The sequence below is a fragment of the Narcine bancroftii genome, chromosome 13 (genome assembly GCF_036971445.1).
Source record: "Narcine bancroftii isolate sNarBan1 chromosome 13, sNarBan1.hap1, whole genome shotgun sequence".
Lineage (NCBI taxonomy): Eukaryota > Metazoa > Chordata > Chondrichthyes > Torpediniformes > Narcinidae > Narcine > Narcine bancroftii.
In genome coordinates this window covers 25,765,874-25,785,352 of record NC_091481.1, presented here as the reverse complement: position 1 = coordinate 25,785,352, position 19,479 = coordinate 25,765,874, and the positions used below count along the sequence as shown (strand labels likewise).

At 40.2% G+C, this 19,479-nt stretch overlaps 1 protein-coding gene across 1 annotated transcript in view; it reads left to right on the top strand.

The window, feature by feature from the left end:
* LOC138748173 (mucin-2-like) overlaps positions 1-19,479 on the top strand; it is a 77,814-nt gene that overhangs the window by 10,884 nt on the left and 47,451 nt on the right. Inside the window, exons 7-17 of the mRNA XM_069907947.1 lie at positions 2,723-2,811; positions 5,352-5,535; positions 6,601-6,723; positions 8,615-8,735; positions 8,823-8,961; positions 9,069-9,161; positions 10,727-10,799; positions 10,886-11,023; positions 12,080-12,238; positions 12,805-12,899; positions 15,961-16,087. Of these exons, the coding sequence (XP_069764048.1) occupies positions 2,723-2,811; positions 5,352-5,535; positions 6,601-6,723; positions 8,615-8,735; positions 8,823-8,961; positions 9,069-9,161; positions 10,727-10,799; positions 10,886-11,023; positions 12,080-12,238; positions 12,805-12,899; positions 15,961-16,087 (1,341 nt within the window). The remainder of the gene's footprint in view (positions 1-2,722; positions 2,812-5,351; positions 5,536-6,600; positions 6,724-8,614; positions 8,736-8,822; positions 8,962-9,068; positions 9,162-10,726; positions 10,800-10,885; positions 11,024-12,079; positions 12,239-12,804; positions 12,900-15,960; positions 16,088-19,479) is intronic.

The window sequence follows — 19,479 nt, the reverse complement described above, 5'->3', positions numbered from 1 at the left end:
AAAGAGGCCAATCACAATGAACATTACTATTCCTGGAAGTTTATATGAAACAAATAAACTTATTATGCATTTGTTGGCCTGAACTTTTTGGACAGCTGACTTTTGGTTGTGCAGGAGATACATGTGCACAGATCTTTGGTATTGTGGAGATTCATCTTGTTTAGTGATTTTTGTTTTCTTGAATATCTATTATATTTTATTGACCAACACTTCAGTATTCTCTTTGAGAACCTTGGTGAAATTTGTATGCCCTCTTCATCAAACAAAAAGTCAACCATGGTGTTCATAACCTTTGCCTGCCTGTGGGGAGGAATGTATCATTACAGTTTGTTGCATAGCAAATCTGGTGGATTGATGTTCTTCATTTGGTGTGAAATGCTTCAATGAGGGTGTGTCATGAGGAATGTAAAGAGAGTACTCTTCTCCATATTTTGTGGTAAAATGATGGCGTATACAAGAAATGGGGACATTCCTATCAGTATCCATTGCAGATCACCATATTAGGTGGTAATTGCACAACTGCTGCTTCGTGCATTTGTGTAGTCAATTTTGTGATACATGAGAGAAAAGCTAAATTTAATTTGGGTGGGGTGGAGTGGTGTATGGATTTGGATGCTCCAAATGACTTGCAATCTTCGGACCTGAATTGGAAGCCAGGAACTGGGGTGTAATTGATGGCAATGGCACAGACTTTATCCCCAGAGAAGTGGCAAATACTTTTCCCTCAACCAGCATGACTAAAAACAGACCATTTCACCTTTGATCCACCAGCATTTATGTGCAAGTTAATTGTCCTGTTTTCTGCATTGCCACAATCACTGCAGTTAAAAACTTGCATTGGCTGTAAAGCACTTTGGGATGTGCTGATGTGGTGAATGGAAGTCCTTCTCTGTTTTCAAATCCAGTGAATGACCAAATCAAAGGTGATTATACAAGCACTGGAGAAGATGCAAAGAAGATTTACAAGGATAACACTGGAAGTTAGTTAGACATTTGAGGAAAAACTAAACTGCCTGAAGCTCTTTATTGCAGAAGGGAGAAGCCAGTGAGTTGTGTTATAAATGTTTCCACTATGAAATTATGTTATAGGGAGATGTAGAGAAGTCAACTTCACTTGTAGGGAAAAACAAAAATAGTGATCATAAATATAAAATGATTACTATTAAATTCAAAAGTGGAATTCAGAAGGATTTTCCCTTCCCATTGTTTTAATTTTAAACTTGCAAGAGTATTGAGCTACAAACTCCATAGGAGTATTTTTGGCTGATTAAATATAGACATGCAGAAGAAAGTAATGGAAGTGTCTGATGATCGGACAAGTTGAAGTGCTTAGATGATTCTAGTATATGGGCTACTTGGTCTGAATCATCAGTTTCTGTACATTCTTTTCAATGGATCTCAATAACTGTTGCCTTGCTTAATCATAGATGACAGATTTGTTCCAACAAATAAAATATTGCAATTGTTCATTTGCTCCCATTCACTCAATTTTTTTGCACTCCTTTTGATTTATCCCTTCTACTCAGTCATATTAATACAATATAGTATGTGCTGCAATGACAAATTAGCAAGGGAAGGAATAAACATAACAATTGTATACAAAAAGTGCTGAATATAGGAAGTCTGTAAGTGGCAGGGATAAATGCAGAGATCTAAATGCATGAAGAATTAAACCAACAAAATTCAGACTATACAGTGCCCTCCATAATGTTTGGTTCAAAGACACTTTTTTCCTTTATTTGCTTGTGCTCCACTGTTTTAAATTTGTAATCAAACAAGATAAAAATATATAACAAACGTTTCAGGCTATGGAGAAATGTCGGCAGGCTTCCAAATAAAAAGGTAAGATGGAGGCATGGAGGGGAGGAGCGTGGTAGCAAAGGCAGAAGGGAGGGAGGGCAACCAATGGGAGGAAGGAGGGTTAGGTGAATAGAGAGGGAACGGGGTGGAGAGCTGAGGGAAAGAAGACCAGGGAAGGAAGGTGAAGGGAGAGCAGGTTAGTAGAAATTGGAAACGATGATTTTAATGCCATCTGGCTGAAGAATGCCCAGATGGAAAATCAGGTGTTGTTCCTCCAATTTACGGGTGGTTCTGGTGGGATGATACATGAGTCCATGAACAGATATGTGAGTATGGGAGTTGGACGCAGAACTGAAATGGTTGGTCACTGGGAGATCCCTGTCATTGGTGTGGACAGAGCGAAGGTGCTCAGCAGAGCATTTTCCCAGTCTGTGCCCAGTTTCTCCGATGTATAGAAGGCCACAAAAGGAGCATCGGATGCAGCGAATCATTCCTGCGGATACACAAATGAAGTGTTGCTTCACTGGAAAGGCCTATTTGAGACCATGGGCTGTGGTGAAGGAGGAAGTGTGGCACCTCCTGCAGCCACAGGGGAAGATGCTAGGGGTCAATTGGCAGGAAGGGATAAGTGAACGAGAGTGTAATGGAGGGAGCAGTCCTTACGGAAGGCAGAGAGGAGAAGGGAAGATGTGTCGGGTACTGTATGTTTAAAAAATGCCAATCCAGCATCAGAACATGCAATTAAACAAAAAATTGATCAAATTATTTAGTGAACAATGATATTTATGTAAAATGATTGATTCAGATGAGTATCCAATACTCAGATAAATAATTTCAATAATTGTAGATTTGCTTTTGCTCAGACAATTCAAATCATTCAGTCCATTTGCTGCAATCATTTTACCTTTTCACCCTTTTCTAGTGAATCTTCTCTTTGTGAATGAAAAATCTATTGACTCAAGCAATTGCTATAGCACGATTCCAAAATCAATTGGCTGCGCATCAGCTCTGGTAAGTTTTGTATCTTGATGGGATTTCTTGTTTCTTCAATTACAATTACAATTCATTTTAGTACAATTTTAACCTGAGTTCCAGTTTAGCAATGTGTTTATTAACTGGCTAAAATGCTGGTACTGAATATTAAGCTAATGAGTTCTGCTTAATTTAATATTTCTGTTTGAAGAACACAAGGAGGAGGAAAAAGCATGAAACATGACTTTGAACTTTATCTTCTATCTAATCCTTGATTAATTTTATGCCCCAATAATCTATTGACATAATCCATAGCAGAACATACATAGCCCTCCAGAGTGGACATTTTCAAATAGAGTGCAAAATTTTCTTCTCCTCTCAGTCCTAAATGACAAATTGTTTTGCTGTGAATATGAGATGAAAATTCTAAGGTTTCAGAACTGCAATGTATCCATTAAAAGAAGAGGGGAGGCCTCGATTCTGGACACCAAAAGGTGTTGAAGAACATTCAGGTTAGGAAAAGACAAGAATGGGGAAAGTTACAACAGATATCAAGACCCAATTTCCACAGAAAGCCCGAGGGAATACACATGATGCAAAGGTGAAATAAAAATGAAATTAGGTTTGCAAAGAGGATGGTCTGAATATAAAAGTGGCAGGTAAAATAAATGAAATATATTGCTAAACAGGAAAGACAGGATGGCGGCATGGAGATGGCTGCAGCGGCTTCTCTGAACCTGATGCTACCGCAATGATTAAGTAAGGCGCCGAGCAATGATCCTTAATTGATGAACATTGGATGGTAGAGCAATGTGGAGCTGTGGAAATGTGTGAACTACAAAATAAGGTACAGACCTTTGGAAGAAAGCTGCGGGCCTGCGCAACCTGGTCTGCTCTGGTGATTGGGCCTCTGTTGTGGGGATGAGGCCTCCAGACTTCAATGTTGTTTGCCGGTGGCTGAGGAGGAGACTCTGTGGCGGATTTTGCGGAGATGTGCTGGAGCAGGCTGCATCTTGCGCCTGGCTGGGAGGATCTGGAGGTCTGCATGTTCTGTGGTCGAAGTGTTGGGGAGCCCGGAGCGGTCATGTTGAGTGCCTGGCCTGCATATGCTGGAGCCGGTGCCATATTGGAGAGTGGGGCCCTGCGACGGATGGTGGGGTCATTGAGTCTCTCTATCGCAATTGTGCTGAAGTTTGTGAGCCCATATGGTCATGTGAATTGTGTGGTGGTTCTTCACTTCAAGTTACTAGACTTTTTAAAATCTAAGTCTATATTTTTAACATGTCTCCACTGTCACTACTGTCTAGTTTTCTTTTCATTGTTTGCTGTATTGTTTGCACTGTTTTTTTTAAATTCACTGTGTTGTTGTGTCCCAGTCTTGTATAGTTTTTTTTATTTTGCTTTGTCTGGTGTAGGAATGATGTAGCCTTGTGTTGTTTGTGTTATGTTTGTATAATCTCGTTGCATTATAGTTTGGAGGAATATTATTTCATTTATTACTGTGTACTGTTTTACAGTCTGGTCTTAAATGACAATAAAGGCATCGTATTGTATCATATAGATGCTATGATTTTAATATAATGCACAAATGTGTTGGAGAAACTCAGAAGGTCATGCAGCATCTCTTGGGAGCAAAAGGATATAAGCAATATTTTGGGTTTGAGCCCTTTGTCAAGATATTTTCTTCCTATAGGCACTGAGTGACTTGCTGAGTTTCTCCAACACTTTTGTGTGTTGAAAATGGAACTATTTTATGGAGATATTCCAAGGAATTTGTTCCCTTAAAAGCTCAAATGCCAGCCTTTGTTTGAAGTTGGAAGATCTATATAGTTCTGAGTGATTAGTTTGAATAAGCCCATGGAAGTGAAGGGGTACTAAGGAAGAAGAATGTGAAGTATTGGAAGCAGATAAAAATGGACAAAAGGAATTTTACTGACTGGTGGTTTCCACAAAACTCCGAATTCAAGGCTCCACAATTTAATTATATAAATAATTGGTATGGACCTATTGCAAATTCTAGTTATTCAGAAATAGATTTATAGATTTCCAACTTTCTTCGCTGGCACAGCCAGAGCAGAATGCTCTAATTTCTGATTGTCTAAAGTACCAGCATCAACAAAAAGAGAACAGTTAACATCTCAGATTGATGTGTTTCACCAGAATTTTCAGCAGATTTTAAATGCCGTTTTTAGAAATTGCTATGAAAATGAGTTAAACTTCATTTTGGGTGTTCAGTCCGCAAGTTTTTTTTTCACGATGAAATGGCTAGTTAATTTAATATCAGATGTAAGATCTTCTCTGTGGTGGTATCAGATTTGTATAGTTCAATGAGAAATTTTTGAAAATTCTTTATGATTCCTGTGTTTATAAAAGTTCAGCTTCATGTATGTAATATTGAATGTAAATGCTTTCAAATCCTGATTGAATGTAATTGCCTTGGTTTAGAAAATGGAAACACTTGTTAAATATAATTTTTTAAAAGGCAAAATGCAGATTAATCTGAAACATTCTTTTAGAGTATACATTTATGGGTGAGTGATTTTTAAAAAAATAAATATCATTTTCTTTATTTTCTTTAGAACTGCCAAAAAACCATCTCAAGACATTTTTTTTCCTGTGATAAGTCAGAAATCTATTTTAATTTATGCATATTGGAAGTCTGTACTTTTCCAAATAATCAAAACAGCCACTGCCCTAGTTTGACAGAACTTGCTCATCAGTGCCCATCCATCAACTATGATTGGAGGAAAACTTCACAATGTGGTATGTTTTTTTTATAGGCCCTTTCAGGTGGCCTAAACATTCCATTGTAAAGCCGCATATTCTTCCCCCCCCCCCCCAAAATGGGGCAAAGGAAGTACTCACCTGAATTCTCCGACAGCACCTCCGACGAGCCGACACCAACCTTCCTCTGGGAGGGATAAGCTCCGCCGAGGCACCTGATTATGCAGCTGCTCTAAGCAGTTGCCTGGCAGTGAGCTGGTGACCCAACTCCCCACTGCCTGACAGCCCCCCTCATGCTGCCTGACAGCCTTACCCCGCCCCGCTGTCTGACAGCCGCCCCCCGCCCCACTGTCTGACAGCCACCTCCCCCCCGCCCCACTTCCTGACAGCAGCTCCCACCCCGCAGCCTGACAGCCACCTCTGGCCCGTTGCCTGACAGCCACCCCCCGCCCTGCTGCCTGACAGCTGCCCCCCCCACTGCCTGACAGCCACCCCGCCTGCTGCCTGACAGCCACCCCCAGCCCTGCTAACTGTCAGCCGCCTCCCACCGCCCGCAGCCTGACAGACTCTGCTCTACTGGGGAAGGGAGGTCGGTGGGGGCTGTTGGGGCAGGGGCAACCAGTGGGGTATGTCGGGGCAGGGCCAGCAGGGAATGTCGGGGGGCAGCTGGTGCAGGCTGTCACAGCCCGGGAGGCCACTCCTACACTGGGGGTCGCTCCGTGCGGCTCAAAATGCGGCATAGCAATGGCGGTGTTCCCTACCCATAATCCCCCACGGAGCTGGAACTGTGTGGGAAACATAGAGTGGCTCCACCTGCGTGGAGGACGGGTGGCGCTGTGGCACCAGTTGCCCACCTCCATCAGCCTTTCAGGTGGACCAGCCAATGCTGCAGCAGCCTTTTGGGGCTGCCACCTGAAAGGTAGGTCTGCAGGTTAAGATCCGCTCCTGCTGCTGCCCTCAAGGCAGAGGGTCCACCTGAAAGGGCCTTACATTAAGAAAATAAATGTATTGTTGAAGGTTAAAGTTTCTAAATATCTTCATTCTGAAATAGCGCAATGACTTATTATAACTGAAAGTGAGAAATGTACGTGTTTTCCTTTCTAGAAATTCCTAAGTGCCCTGGGAATCAAATCTACAATGAATTTGGTCCATCACTTATTCCATCTTGTACTGATCCAGATCCTCTCTACAAAGATGTTTGTGAAAGTGCTTGTGAATGTCCAGAAGGTAATAATACTTTTAACTAAGACCAATTCAATAAGGTGGATTTGTTAAGCCAGATTATGGCTAATGACTGGACAGCGCATCCATAGAGAACTGCCAGCAATCTACAGTGTGTTCCAGATGTCAGTAAGTGTGTACTACAATGCAGAAGTCTCCAGTTGCCAAAAACAATATATTATGGGACAAAACTCAGATTATATTTCCATGTTAAAGCCACAGGAGTCGATTCCCAGTCATTGCCAGTTCCAACATGATAAGCAATTTGAAAAAAAATATGCAGAATATCATTTCAGACTCCTTGTATTTTCTGCTCTTGTGCAGTAGAGATAACAGGACTGTGTTATTGACAGGAGCATTTCCACAACTAAGTGGAGCCTTTAATGTGATATAGTGCACATGCGTTAATGTGGGCTTGCCACTTCTTGTCATGGTACTTAGAACTTTTTCCCTGATCATGACTCATGGCTCTCCTTTCTCTTCAGTGCTCTCACAACAATAAAATCTCAATGAGGCATGTGACTGCCTGTCCCCTACACTAAGCTAACCAGCCACCATCCCCCCATCTAATCCTATTTCTCCTTTTCTTTAGTTTTGTCTCCTTCTCTTGGCTTTTCCCCTCTGTCTCCTTTCCTCCAGCTCTGCATTCACAGAGCCACCCCCTCCCTGATTAATTCTCACCTTCTGTCTGTTGGCTTGTGCTCCTCACCCTGCCCTTTCTTTCCTTCTCCCCAGTCTTTTAATTCAGGCTCCTGTCTGCTTTTTACTCATACCTTGAAGAAGGGTGCTGGCCTGAAACTTTGCTTATATATTCTTACCTCCTGTGGATGCTGTGAGACCTGCTGATATCCTCCAGCTTTTCTGTGTTTTTTACAAACAAGTCGTTCATTGATTCCTACTGCAAGAGAATTTAATGTCATGTATCAGCCAGCGGCATCACCAGACCACTACATTGTGGACAAGAGGCAATGGCTTTAAAAAGCTGCCTCTATCTTCAAGGACCCCCTCACCACCCAGGCCATGCCCTCTTTACACTGGTTCCATTTAGAAAAAAGTACAAGAGCCTGAAGCCAAGCATAGTTTCCTGCCCTCTGCCATCAGATTTCTGAATGGACAAAAGAGCCACAGACACTATCTCACTTTGTAGTCTTTTCTTGCACAATTTATTTACTTTTGAAATGTGATTTATAGCAATATTTGCACTTTAATACTGATGCAAACCAGTGAATTTTGCGGGCATGTTCATGGCAATAACTTCTGATTCTGCTTCTCAAGTATAGAAACATCTGTTTATACATTATACAAGATTCTGAGAAATAGGTTTGATCATCTTATATCAGGAAGGAATGTACATCCCAATAAAGAGGCTCCAATGTAAATTCACCAGATTGATCCCTGGGAGAACAAATTTGTCTTCAGAGGCTGGTATATCTTGATTCAGGGATCACAGTCTCAAAGTAAGGGGTTGGCCTTGCAGGACAGACACGAGGGAAAATATATTAATTCAGAGAATGGAGCAAATTTGAAGTTCTCTCCCCAAAAAAGACTGTCGAGATACTTTTGTTGAGATTGAGTGATGGAGTCAAGACATATATGGTTAGTGCAGGAAAGTAATACTGAGGTAAATTATTATTATATTATGTTATATCATAACTGACTGAGAGGTCAATCATGTGGATTCAAAAAACCTCCTCCAGTTTTAATTCTTGTATTCTTTTCCTCCATTGATATCCAACTCAGTAACGACTTTCTTTTCATGAATGAAGATTCCTTTTGTCTCATAAGTGTTTAAATCCTATTTAACACATTATCAAATTTCCATTTGAAGACAAAAATATTACAATAAGATCCTCTGGTGAAAATCTTAAACTTAAACAGGTATTCTATTCTACTTCAGGCACTGTTCTTGATAACATAAGACGTAACAACATATGCATCCAAAAATCCGAATGTCCTTGTGAATACAGTGGAAATATTTATGACAGTGGGGAAAGAAGAAACACTTCTTGTGAAACATGGTAATGGCTTCTCATTTCCCTATTCTTGGATCATTCATCCAGTCTGTTATCTAGTATTTCACAAAAAAATATTGGTCTCTTTTTTAGTGTTTGCAAAAGTGGACTCTGGAAATGTTCTCATCTGAGTTGTTGTCAAAGATGCAAAGTGGAAGAAGGAACGCATATTACGACATTTGATGGGAAATGGTATAATTTGAGGGGAGACTGCATATACAAAGCAGTTGTTGTGAGTGAGGCATTTTTCCACGTTTGGTAGAAAGAAAGTATGATATCAGTCTATTTTTTTGTAAGCTTAAAGTTATACATTTAAACCATTTTTGGTGCACCCTGCAGGGAGATTTCTGGACAGTGGAGATTGAGTTAAATTTATGTCACATAACAACTGAGCAGATATGTCTACGGCGTGTTATATTTTCAGAAAATGAGGTAAGACTTTATGAACTTTTTGAACTTTTTATTGCAAGTTTGTATGATATTTGAAAAGGCTTAAAATCCAGTGATCCTTGGGGGATTAGAGGTGGAAAACGGTCAACCAGTTTACCTATCTCGGCTACACCATTTCATCAGATGCAAGGATCGACAATGAGATAGACAACAGACTCGCCAAGGCAAATAGCGCCTTTGGAAGACTACACAAAACAGTCTGGAAAAACAACCAACTGAAAAACCTCACAAAGATAAGCGTATACAGAGCCGTTGTCATACCCACACTCCTGTTCGGCTCCGAATCATGGGTCCTCTACCGGCATCACCTACGGCTCCTAGAATGCTTCCACCAGCGTTGTCTCCGCTCCATCCTCAACATCCATTGGAGCGCTTACATCCCTAACGTCGAAGTACTCGAGTTGGCAGAGGTCGACAGCATCGAGTCCACGCTGCTGAAGATCCAGCTGCGCTGGATGGGTCACGTCTCCAGAATGGAGGACCATCGCCTTCCCAAGATCGTGTTCTATGGCGAGCTCTCCACTGGCCACCGTGACAGAGGTGCAGCAAAGAAAAGGTACAAGGACTGCCTAAAGAAATCTCTTGGTGCCTGCCACATTGACCACCGCCAGTGGGCTGATAACGCCTCAAACCGTGCATCTTGGCGCCTCACAGTTTGGCGGGCAGCAACCTCCTTTGAAGAAGACCGCAGAGCCCACCTCACTGACAAAAGGCAAAGGAGGAAAAACCCAACACCCAACCCCAACCAACCAATTTTCCCCTGCAACCGCTGCAATCGTGTCTGCCTGTCCCGCATCGGACTTGTCAGCCACAAACGAGCCTGCAGCTGACGTGGACTTTTTACCCCCTCCATAAATCTTCGTCCGCGAAGCCAAGCCAAAGAAGAGAGGTGGAAAGGGTAAGGAAATTTAAGTTCTTTGGAGGATCTTTCCTGGATCCAACATACTAAAGGCATTGTAAAGAAAACATGTCAGTGCCTCAACTTCCTCAGGAGTCTATGGAGGTTTGGTATGACATCGGAAACCTTGGCATATTTCTACAAAGATGTGGGGGAAAGTGCACTGTCTGCCTTCATCATTGTCTGGTATGGGGACATCTAGACCCCTGAGCATAAACCCCAGGACACCACAGGCAAAACCCTCCCCGCTATTGAGTATATCTACAGGGAACAGTGGTGTCGGAGCACCCAGCACATGCTCTGTTTTCGCTGCTGCCATCAGGAAAGAGGTTTAGGTGCCACAAGACTCTTACCACCAGGTTCAGGAACAGCTGCTATCCCTCCACCATCAGACTCCTCAGCAATAAACTCAATTTGGGACACATTTAAGTATTCTCACTTTTACACTTTATTGATATTTTTCCTCTCTATTTTGCACCTTTATTTGTTTACATGTGTATGTTGTGCACCGTTTTTTTTGCACTACCAAAAAATGGTCATTTTGCCCAACCTGCTGGAAAAATTATCTGTGGGTTGTATATGATGTCATGTATGTACTCTGACAATAAATCTGAAACCTGAAATCTGAAAATTATCTTTTAATTTCTAGTCCACGTATGAATTCAACAATAATGGTGACATTCTTTTGGATGGAGAAAATGTCGCACTTCCACTGAAAAGGGGTATGAACAATATGAAAGAAATATGAAGTTCTCTTAAAAACAAAATTATAATGAAGTTAATCAAACATTTTGTTTTCAATCCACAGGTGAAACTATAATATTTAAACAGTGTTCACATTTTATTCAATTTAAAACAACACATGGGTTGGCCATGCAAATACAAATTTTGCCCATAATGCAACTGTACATTTCGTTGCTGGAAGATGAAAATCTAAATTTAAAAGGTAACGGCAAATGACAATTTTGGTGTGAACAAAATTTAAACTAAATAACTGCAAAATCTAGGATAGTAGAGTTTGAAGTCAAGTCATTGGAACCAAAATTTTGCATTTTTGCCATGTATTTCATGTTGATCCATTTGGGTGGACTAAAAAGTCATTGAATTGAACACAGATATCAGATCATGTCAGACCAAAGCGTTGTGCAATTAATTATTATAACCATTGAAAATAAAGTTGATATTATTTATACTTCAAAGCAATGAAACCCCAGATACCTATTCCCAGATATAACATAATATCCATGTTTAGGCAACAGTGTAATTTCCTGAAGAAGAAATGCCTCATTATCAAATTTCTAGGCAAAAGTAACACAGATTTTTTGGAAATTACCTGTACCTGTGGCCCATCTCAAAATTATATCAAAAACTCAAACTTTTGCTTGTTCGTGTTACCAAAGATTTGATGATGTGGAATTGCACTCTACATATCTTACTGGACAATCCATCGATAGCACGAAAAATTGTAGGTCACTCTTAGCTTCATTATCCTTACTCAATATTGATGTCATTGAAGGAAGTGACGGGTGGACAATGGAGCAGAATCTTTGGTGGGTGATAATACGAGAGCTCGTGAAAACCTGAAGCGAAGAGGACTATATTCCCAGTCACAACAGGAAAGACATTTGATCTTTGTATGAATGTGGATTCGGTCGGTTGACAGGAAAAGATGAGCACATGGGGTTTGATAGTAATTCAAAGGCTTTGACAATGAAAGGGAATTTGAATTAGGTAGAGAGGTTTAAAAGAGGTGTAACTAACTGCATTCAATAAAAATCAATTATGATGCCAAAGTTAACTCAAATGAAATGTACAAGGCAAAGAAATGCATCAAACAATATGATAACATCTTTCCAGTTTTATTTTGTTCAGTATTGTCTGAGGACAAATTCAGTAATGGTATTCAAAGAAAGGCTCTGATTTTATGACGTGATTCAGTTAAAACATTTGCTCAGTTGAATTAAGTTAATACATTTCTCAAATTTTGTTCTTTACTTTATAGGCTTGTGTGGCAACTTTAATGGTATGGCTTCTGATGACTTCATGTCTGTACAGAATATGGTGGAACCGTCGCATATCATGTTTGCTCATTCATGGGCTACTGACTCTAGCTGCAAGCCTCCTGAGAAGGAAAATCCAACTTGTATCAGTTCGGAAAAAGGTAACGTATTGGATCCACTCCAATCTTTTGCTGGATTAAACATGTGGTTTGACACTGAACATTTTGCCATGGATCATTTTGCCGACTCTAGTTGTAATTTTGGCACACATAAGTTGATGGGTTTTGGGCTACTAGGAGGATCAAGAGAAAATCTAATGCAAGACTATGATGGTGATTGAAACATGTTAAGTCCAAAGGTCTTTGGTCTTGGGGTGTCCTCCAATGCCGAGGCTTAAATTGACCCTGGAAATGAACAACATCCCCCCATGCTAGTCATTCGGATCTAATTTCAGGCTGGGGAGTGACAGTACACAGAGTCCAATAGTCCAGAAAATTGCACAGCTCAAAAAACCTGGGTGGGAAGTTGACCTCAGATACTGGTAAGTTTTTAATGAGGGGGTAATGCGGCACTATGCAATTCAATTGACCCAGCATCTAAAGCATATTTCTAAGGGGTCCATTATTTTCACTATATTTATTTAAATAAAGTTTGATTGTAGCATCTGAATACTAAATTATCCACAGAGTGTATTATAATATATTCATTTCTTATTTATTTATTGCAGAATACTATGCAAAAGAACATTGTTCCGTACTGAAAGACAGCACAAGTGTTTTTGCTAAATGTCATTCCACAGTAGATTACATTCAATACTATCAGGTAAGGATGAACAGTTTGTAAATATGTGCATGTAAAAGCCTGTCATGACCCAAGAAAAGTGAACAACTACACAGCTATATTTTAAAAAGTTGAGCAGCAAGGTCGAGACCAAAATTAAATGGATGTAAAACCTGTCCTTTAATCCAATCTAATTGATTCAATTGCAGAAGAATCAACCATCTAAGCCTGGAAATTATTTTTTTATTTTACTTATTTTTGTGATATGGGTAATACAAGCAAGGTCAGCATTTATTATCCATCTCTAAACATCCTGAACTTGGTGAAAGGGAGTTCTATTGATTTCAGAGGTAATATTGTGGGCTTTGCAAGAAAATGCAGTGCGCTTTTAACTAATATACTCTGCAACCAATGTGCACCCATGGTGGTTGATGAGGTGTCAGGCAAATGAGGCGCCTTATTCTGGATGGCTTTGAAAGTAATTGATACTGCATTCATCTAGGAAAGAGGATTATATTCCATTACATTTCTAATATTTGCCTTAATGATTGTGTTAAGATCCTGTGGTGATGGGAGGTAGGACACTCACTGCAGGATACCCAACCTCTCACCTGCTGTTGCAGCCACAGAACTTGAGTAGCTGTCCAGTTAAGTGTTTGCTCATTGTTGACCTCTGGATATTGATCAATAGATAGAGTGAGGGAGGGTCAAGATGGGGATTTAACATAGGCAATTTTATTGAATGTCAAGGACAGATGGTTAAATTCACTCTTGCCAAAGATTCACATTCCATGAGATTTATTTTTTTTTGGTAATATTTTATTTATCATTTTAATATATTTTAAAATAATCAATCATACTAAATGTAAAACATCAAGAAAACCCCTCTCCTTTATATGTCCTATTAAGAAGAGAAAGAATGAAGAAAAAGAAAAAAAAATCATCCCATTGTCAATTCGCACATTAAAACATATGGGGACACAATAATACAACATAGTAAAATCTTTACAGAGGTCTACTGGTTAGCCAGTAGCAATTGTAACTCTATATTGGTCCCAGAGAAGTACCTGTATGCTCTAAAGAAGGCTTCCAGATTTTTAGGAAGGAGTTATATCGCTTCCTGAGATTGTATGTGACCTTTTCAAGTGGGATGCAACTATGCATCTCTGAAGACCATCTAATCTTGAGTAGATGGGAGTCAGACTTTCATGTTACTGCCATGCACTTCCCGATCACTCATAAGGCAATTTCTATGGATTTAATTTGAGAATTACTTAGTGATCTACCAACCTTGGTAAAGTTCCCCAGAAGACAAAGCTCAGGGACTACTGGAAAGTTGACTCCCATGATCTTGGTTAAGGTGTCACAGAGGTCATACCAGAAGGGCCTCAACTATGTGGAAAGCCAGGTGGAATGTTAAAAGGAACTAACCTGTACACCACACCTACAACACATCTTAATAATTCAAGTTTATATTGGTGTAATTTCTGTGGGGTGAAGTACAGTTGATGGAAAAAATTATAATGGACCAATCTGTAATTGCCATTGAAAGTAGCCAACAAACTTCCCTGACATAGATCTGATGAGAGTTGTTCATCAATTGTGTCTAAGTCTGACCCCCATCTCACCCTACATTTATGCAAGCCTGGCTTCTGGCTCTCACTCATCAATAAAAAGTACATTCAAGAATTAAACTTAAATACATTTCCTTCATGGAGTAGTTTCTCCTTTTCAATGAGTCCCGCTAGAGTCATTTCAGGGCCTAATTGGCCCTAAGGAAGGATTGCAATTAAAGGTGACTAAAAACAGTCTTTTTGGACAAGTCCTATTTCCTCTTCAGCTGTTCAAATGACATGAAATGTCCTTTTCAATAACAATCCTCCAGACGTTGATTCCATGGCATTTCAAGGCACTTAATCAACCCATTTAGAATGTTGTTTAGGTCTTGCTGCATACAGGTATGGTATTTCAAGATTCAAGATTCTTTTGTTGTCATGTAATAAAGCAGAAAATGTAATATGGCACAAAATTTCCTTTAGTCTGCCATAAGGCAGACAAGGAGTTATCATTAGTATTATCTGGCACCCCTTACAGTAAGAGAAAGAGAGGTAAAACGGAGCCTCTTCTGAGTCACTGAGTGTCCATGGATTCACATCCCAAAGTCTCTGCAATCACAACGGCCCCTGTGCTACAGATCTAAATGTCTGATACAATCAGGAAGCCTTGAATGCTCAAAGTCTTTTGGGTGCCCTCCTTTCCCTCAGCACCCTCTAAATTCCTGGATCCAATACCTGGTTCTCATGAACCAGACTCCAATAGCCCACAGCCTGTGTGGGTCCTTCAGCTGCTGAGCCCCTCGCTGATCCACTGCTGTGGCCACCCTCCTGTAGGGTCATTTTGTATGCTTCTCCTTCTCAACAGTGGTTAAGCCTTGCAGCATTCACTGCTTCTTCTGAGTCTGGATAACTTGAAGGTTGCTGCCGAGCACAAGGCACCGTCATCATGGGCACAGATCGCACTGTTGCAGAATTTTAAATAAAAACATTTAAAGCTTGTACGAAACCATCAGCATTAGATTCAAGTGGGTGGACCTGGCGTCTCTGTTCCCTGTTCTCCCTGGGTCCGTACCAGTGGGAGTGCTGCCGTTACAGCAGCTCCGGAAGTGGTGCCATTTCTTGTTCTCGCATTTGCTGAGGGCCTACAAACGAGGCTGAACTGTGCAATAACCAGCAAAATATCTTATTTTTTTATTCTTGATGGGATATCATTGATGAATCAGCTTAAGCTAATTGAGGCCAGTCCACAGGCATGAATCACTCCTTTCAGTTGGGTTAACTAATCTCCAATCAGCACAATGATCTTTCCTTACATGAAGTCATCTTCCAAATTTGATTGGCTGGTCACCGGCTCTTCTGACAAACTTAAATGGGATGAGGCCTTCAAAAATCACAAGTCACTCACTTAATAGTTGAATGGCATCTCATTTTGTTTTAAGATAGGATAATTACTTGGCTCTTGTGGCAGCCATGTCTAGTTCAGGCTTACATGCAATTAATAATGTTTAATGAAGTAAGTGATTGTTATATTTGTACTTATTTTAAAGATTTGCAAGAATTCCTTGTGCCACTGCCGGAATCTTGATAACTGTGTCTGTGCTGCACTGGGGGCATATGTTCATGCATGTGCTGAGAAAGGTGTCCTACTAAGTGGATGGGCTGGAAAAATTTGCAGTAAGTTGACGTCTTTAGATTTCACTAAATTTTACTGCAGAAGGAAGGTCATTTTTATCACACTGAATGAAGCTTTGAGTTTATTGAAGCTAAGAGACCCAAATACAGTAACATGTGAACATTTTCTATCAAAATATCTTCCATAGAATCATAGAACATTACATCAGCCCATCTAGTCAGTGCAAAACCATTTTATTTGCCTCGTCCCACTGACCTGCATACAATCCATAGCACTCCATACCTTTCCCATCCACACAACTGTTCTTAAATGTTAAAATTGAGCCTGTATTCACCTCTTCAACTGGCAGCTCATCCCATGCCCCCACCACTCTCTGTGTGAAGAAGTTCTCCCTCATGTTCCGCCTAAACCTTTCCTCTTTCGTTCTTAACTCATGTCCTCTGGTTTGTATCTCACTTCCCCTAAGTAGAAAAAGCCTGTCTACATTTACCCTGTCTATCCCCCTCATAATTTTAAGTACCTCTATCAAATCTCCCCTCATTCTTCTATGCTCCATGGAATAAAGTAACCCATCCTAGTCAATCTTCTCTGCACTCTTTCTATCTTATTGATACATTTCATGTACTTAGGTGACTAAAACTGCACACAGTACTTCAAATTTGGCCTCACCAATATCTTATACAATGTTACCATAATATCCCAACTCAACACTCAATACTTTGATTTATGAAGGCCAAATTTGGCCACAAAGCCTTTCATTCCATAATCTAAATCATTAATATACAATATAAAAATAAGAATCAGAATTTATTGTCATGAACAAGTCATGAAATGTGGTGTTTTGTGGCAGAACCACAGTGCAAGCGTTATATTACCTCAATAATATAAAAAAATAAAATGAATTCAGAATCTCCTCGAGCACCTCATAAAGTATACCGCCGTAGCAATAAAAAAGAAACAGCCTCAACACAGACTCCTGTGGACCACCACGAGCAACTGGCAGCCAACTAGAATATGATCCATGTATTCTGACTCTGCTTTCTGCCAATCAGCCAATGCTCTAGCCAGGCTGGGATGTTTCTGTTGTTGAATATTGGGTGTTGTTACTGCTGTGCACCTTTGCTCTGATCTTAGCCCTATCCACAGATCCCTGCTACTTCATTCATACTATTTATAGCCCTCACTATGCTTTCAACACAAGGAATTAAAGGTTAACCTCCTGGACCCTCCCACGTGCTTACCTAGTGTGTGTAAAAAAAACGATGAACTCCCAACACTTTAGCTACTTAGTGTAAAAATATTGAGGGTGGAGGAGGAAATTCTAGTCTTGTTTCTCTGAGGTGAAGTAGTCAAGGTCTGGGGGACATATGATAGGATCCCCCAGGAATATATTCAGAGCTGATAACTCCATTGTTGAAGTTCCCAGGTGTTTAGCAACATTTACAACATTTATAATATTTCCTTCAGAATATTAACCTAACTCTGTTTAGATGGTATTTAGGGACTGGTTTTTAAAAGAGGGCAGTATTGTGACCACAAAGACCATTCCTGACAACTGAGTCCAGCAGGAACTATCTTTTATTACAGAGACATTCACTGACCTTGATGAATAAAACGAAGAGGAAAGATTTAGAGCAGGGGTGGCCAAACTCTTTAATATAAGAAAAATATAAGGAGTTATTGGCCAAACAATATTAAGTCCGGCAGTTTTCAACCAGTTACACTGCAAGAAATGTTGTGTCTTTAGACAAGAAAACCCCTGTGTCATCAAAAATTCATCTTCTATCAAATAACTTAACAACACTATTGAATATTTTAACTGTTGACATTGCAGTAGTTTATTGATATGCTCACATATAACACTAGGCATTTCTGTATCTTAAATTTAATTTAAATTAATACAATAAAATTCCTTTAATTACAATGGTAACCTCATGGTTGTTCAAAATGGCAGCAGCATCTAGTGTTGAAACTAAGAAGTGCAGTGCAATTTATTTTTAGAGACTTGAAAATGGGCAATGGGATGCAGTTGGCCCTTGGGCCATAGTTTGGCCACCCCTGATTTAGAGGGATATGGGCTGAATGAAGGTAAATGGGACTACTTGGTCAGTTGGGCCAAAGGGCTTATTCCCATCCTTTAGAACTCGAAAACATTGTTCTAAATTTGCTCCACATCCTTGAAACTATGTACTTTTTTTTCCTTCCTGGAGCCATAGTCCTTTGGATTAGTCTTGATATTAAATGGCAAAATGTACTGCTAGTTCTTGAATTCCAATCAGTTGATAATTCCAGAAATTTAACTCAGTGATAATGAAAGGAGAAAAGACAATGAAAGCATCGTAATTCCAGATTAAAATGTGGCTGAGAGGGGAATCTGGAAGCACTGCTGTTTCCATATTTCTAATCCTAATAGGAGAAACCATGAGTTTGAAAAGTATTTTAAACAAAAACATGGGGTTGCTGCAGTGCACTTCATCGAGAGCACACAGTTTAACCACCTTGTAGCACAACAGAGTTAGAAAATGCAGAGGATCATGTGCAAGAAAGAGGACTGTTTTGTTCTATATAATGCTGAGTTCCTTGAGAGATGTTGAAGCCGCATTGATGTAATAAACATTATTTTACCAAACTACAGACTGGTATCTTATAGATTCTTTAAGACTCTAATGAGACCCTAACTCACTGCAGCATACCCAGAAACGTTGCTTCTCTTGATGCAAAAGTATTTATGTGGCTAGAACAGTTAACCATCCACATTGATGATAATGAAAGCTTTGGTTATGGTACTATTGAATATCATGAGGCAAGAGCAAGGTTTTCTCTTCAAGGAGATGACAATTGCCTCTTCCTTTGCCATTTATCAATCCAGGTGTTCTTGTTGCTTTGGATATGTATTGCTTCATTCTTTGAAGAGTTATCATTGAAGCTGAACGTATCTAACCAGTATTGAACATTCTCACTCAGCAAGTCAGGCAGCATTTTTAGAGAGGGATGTAGAATTAACTCTTCACCAAACATAACTTAAGAAATAGGAGCAGGAGTAGGTGACTCCCCCCTCATCTCCGAAACCAACCTGGAGAACCTCCTCTGCATCACCTCCAGGTGCAACCTCACTGGTACCCTGTATAGCTGCAGTGGAACCTTCCTGCTCTTAAATTCAACCCCTCTAACAATGAAAGCCAACATTCAATTTGCCTTCTTAATTACGTGTTGCACTGGCAAAACAGCCTTTTGCAATTCATGCACAAGCACTCCCAAGTCCCTCTCCACATCACCATGCTCTAAACTTTCACCATGGCACCTAATAGCCTGAATATACATCAGATTGTCTGATCTCAGAAGCTAAGTAAGCTCAGGTCTGGTCAGTACTTGGAGGGGAGATTGCCTAGGAGCACCAGGTGCTGTTGGTTTCTGTGAGGGACGCTGGACAAAG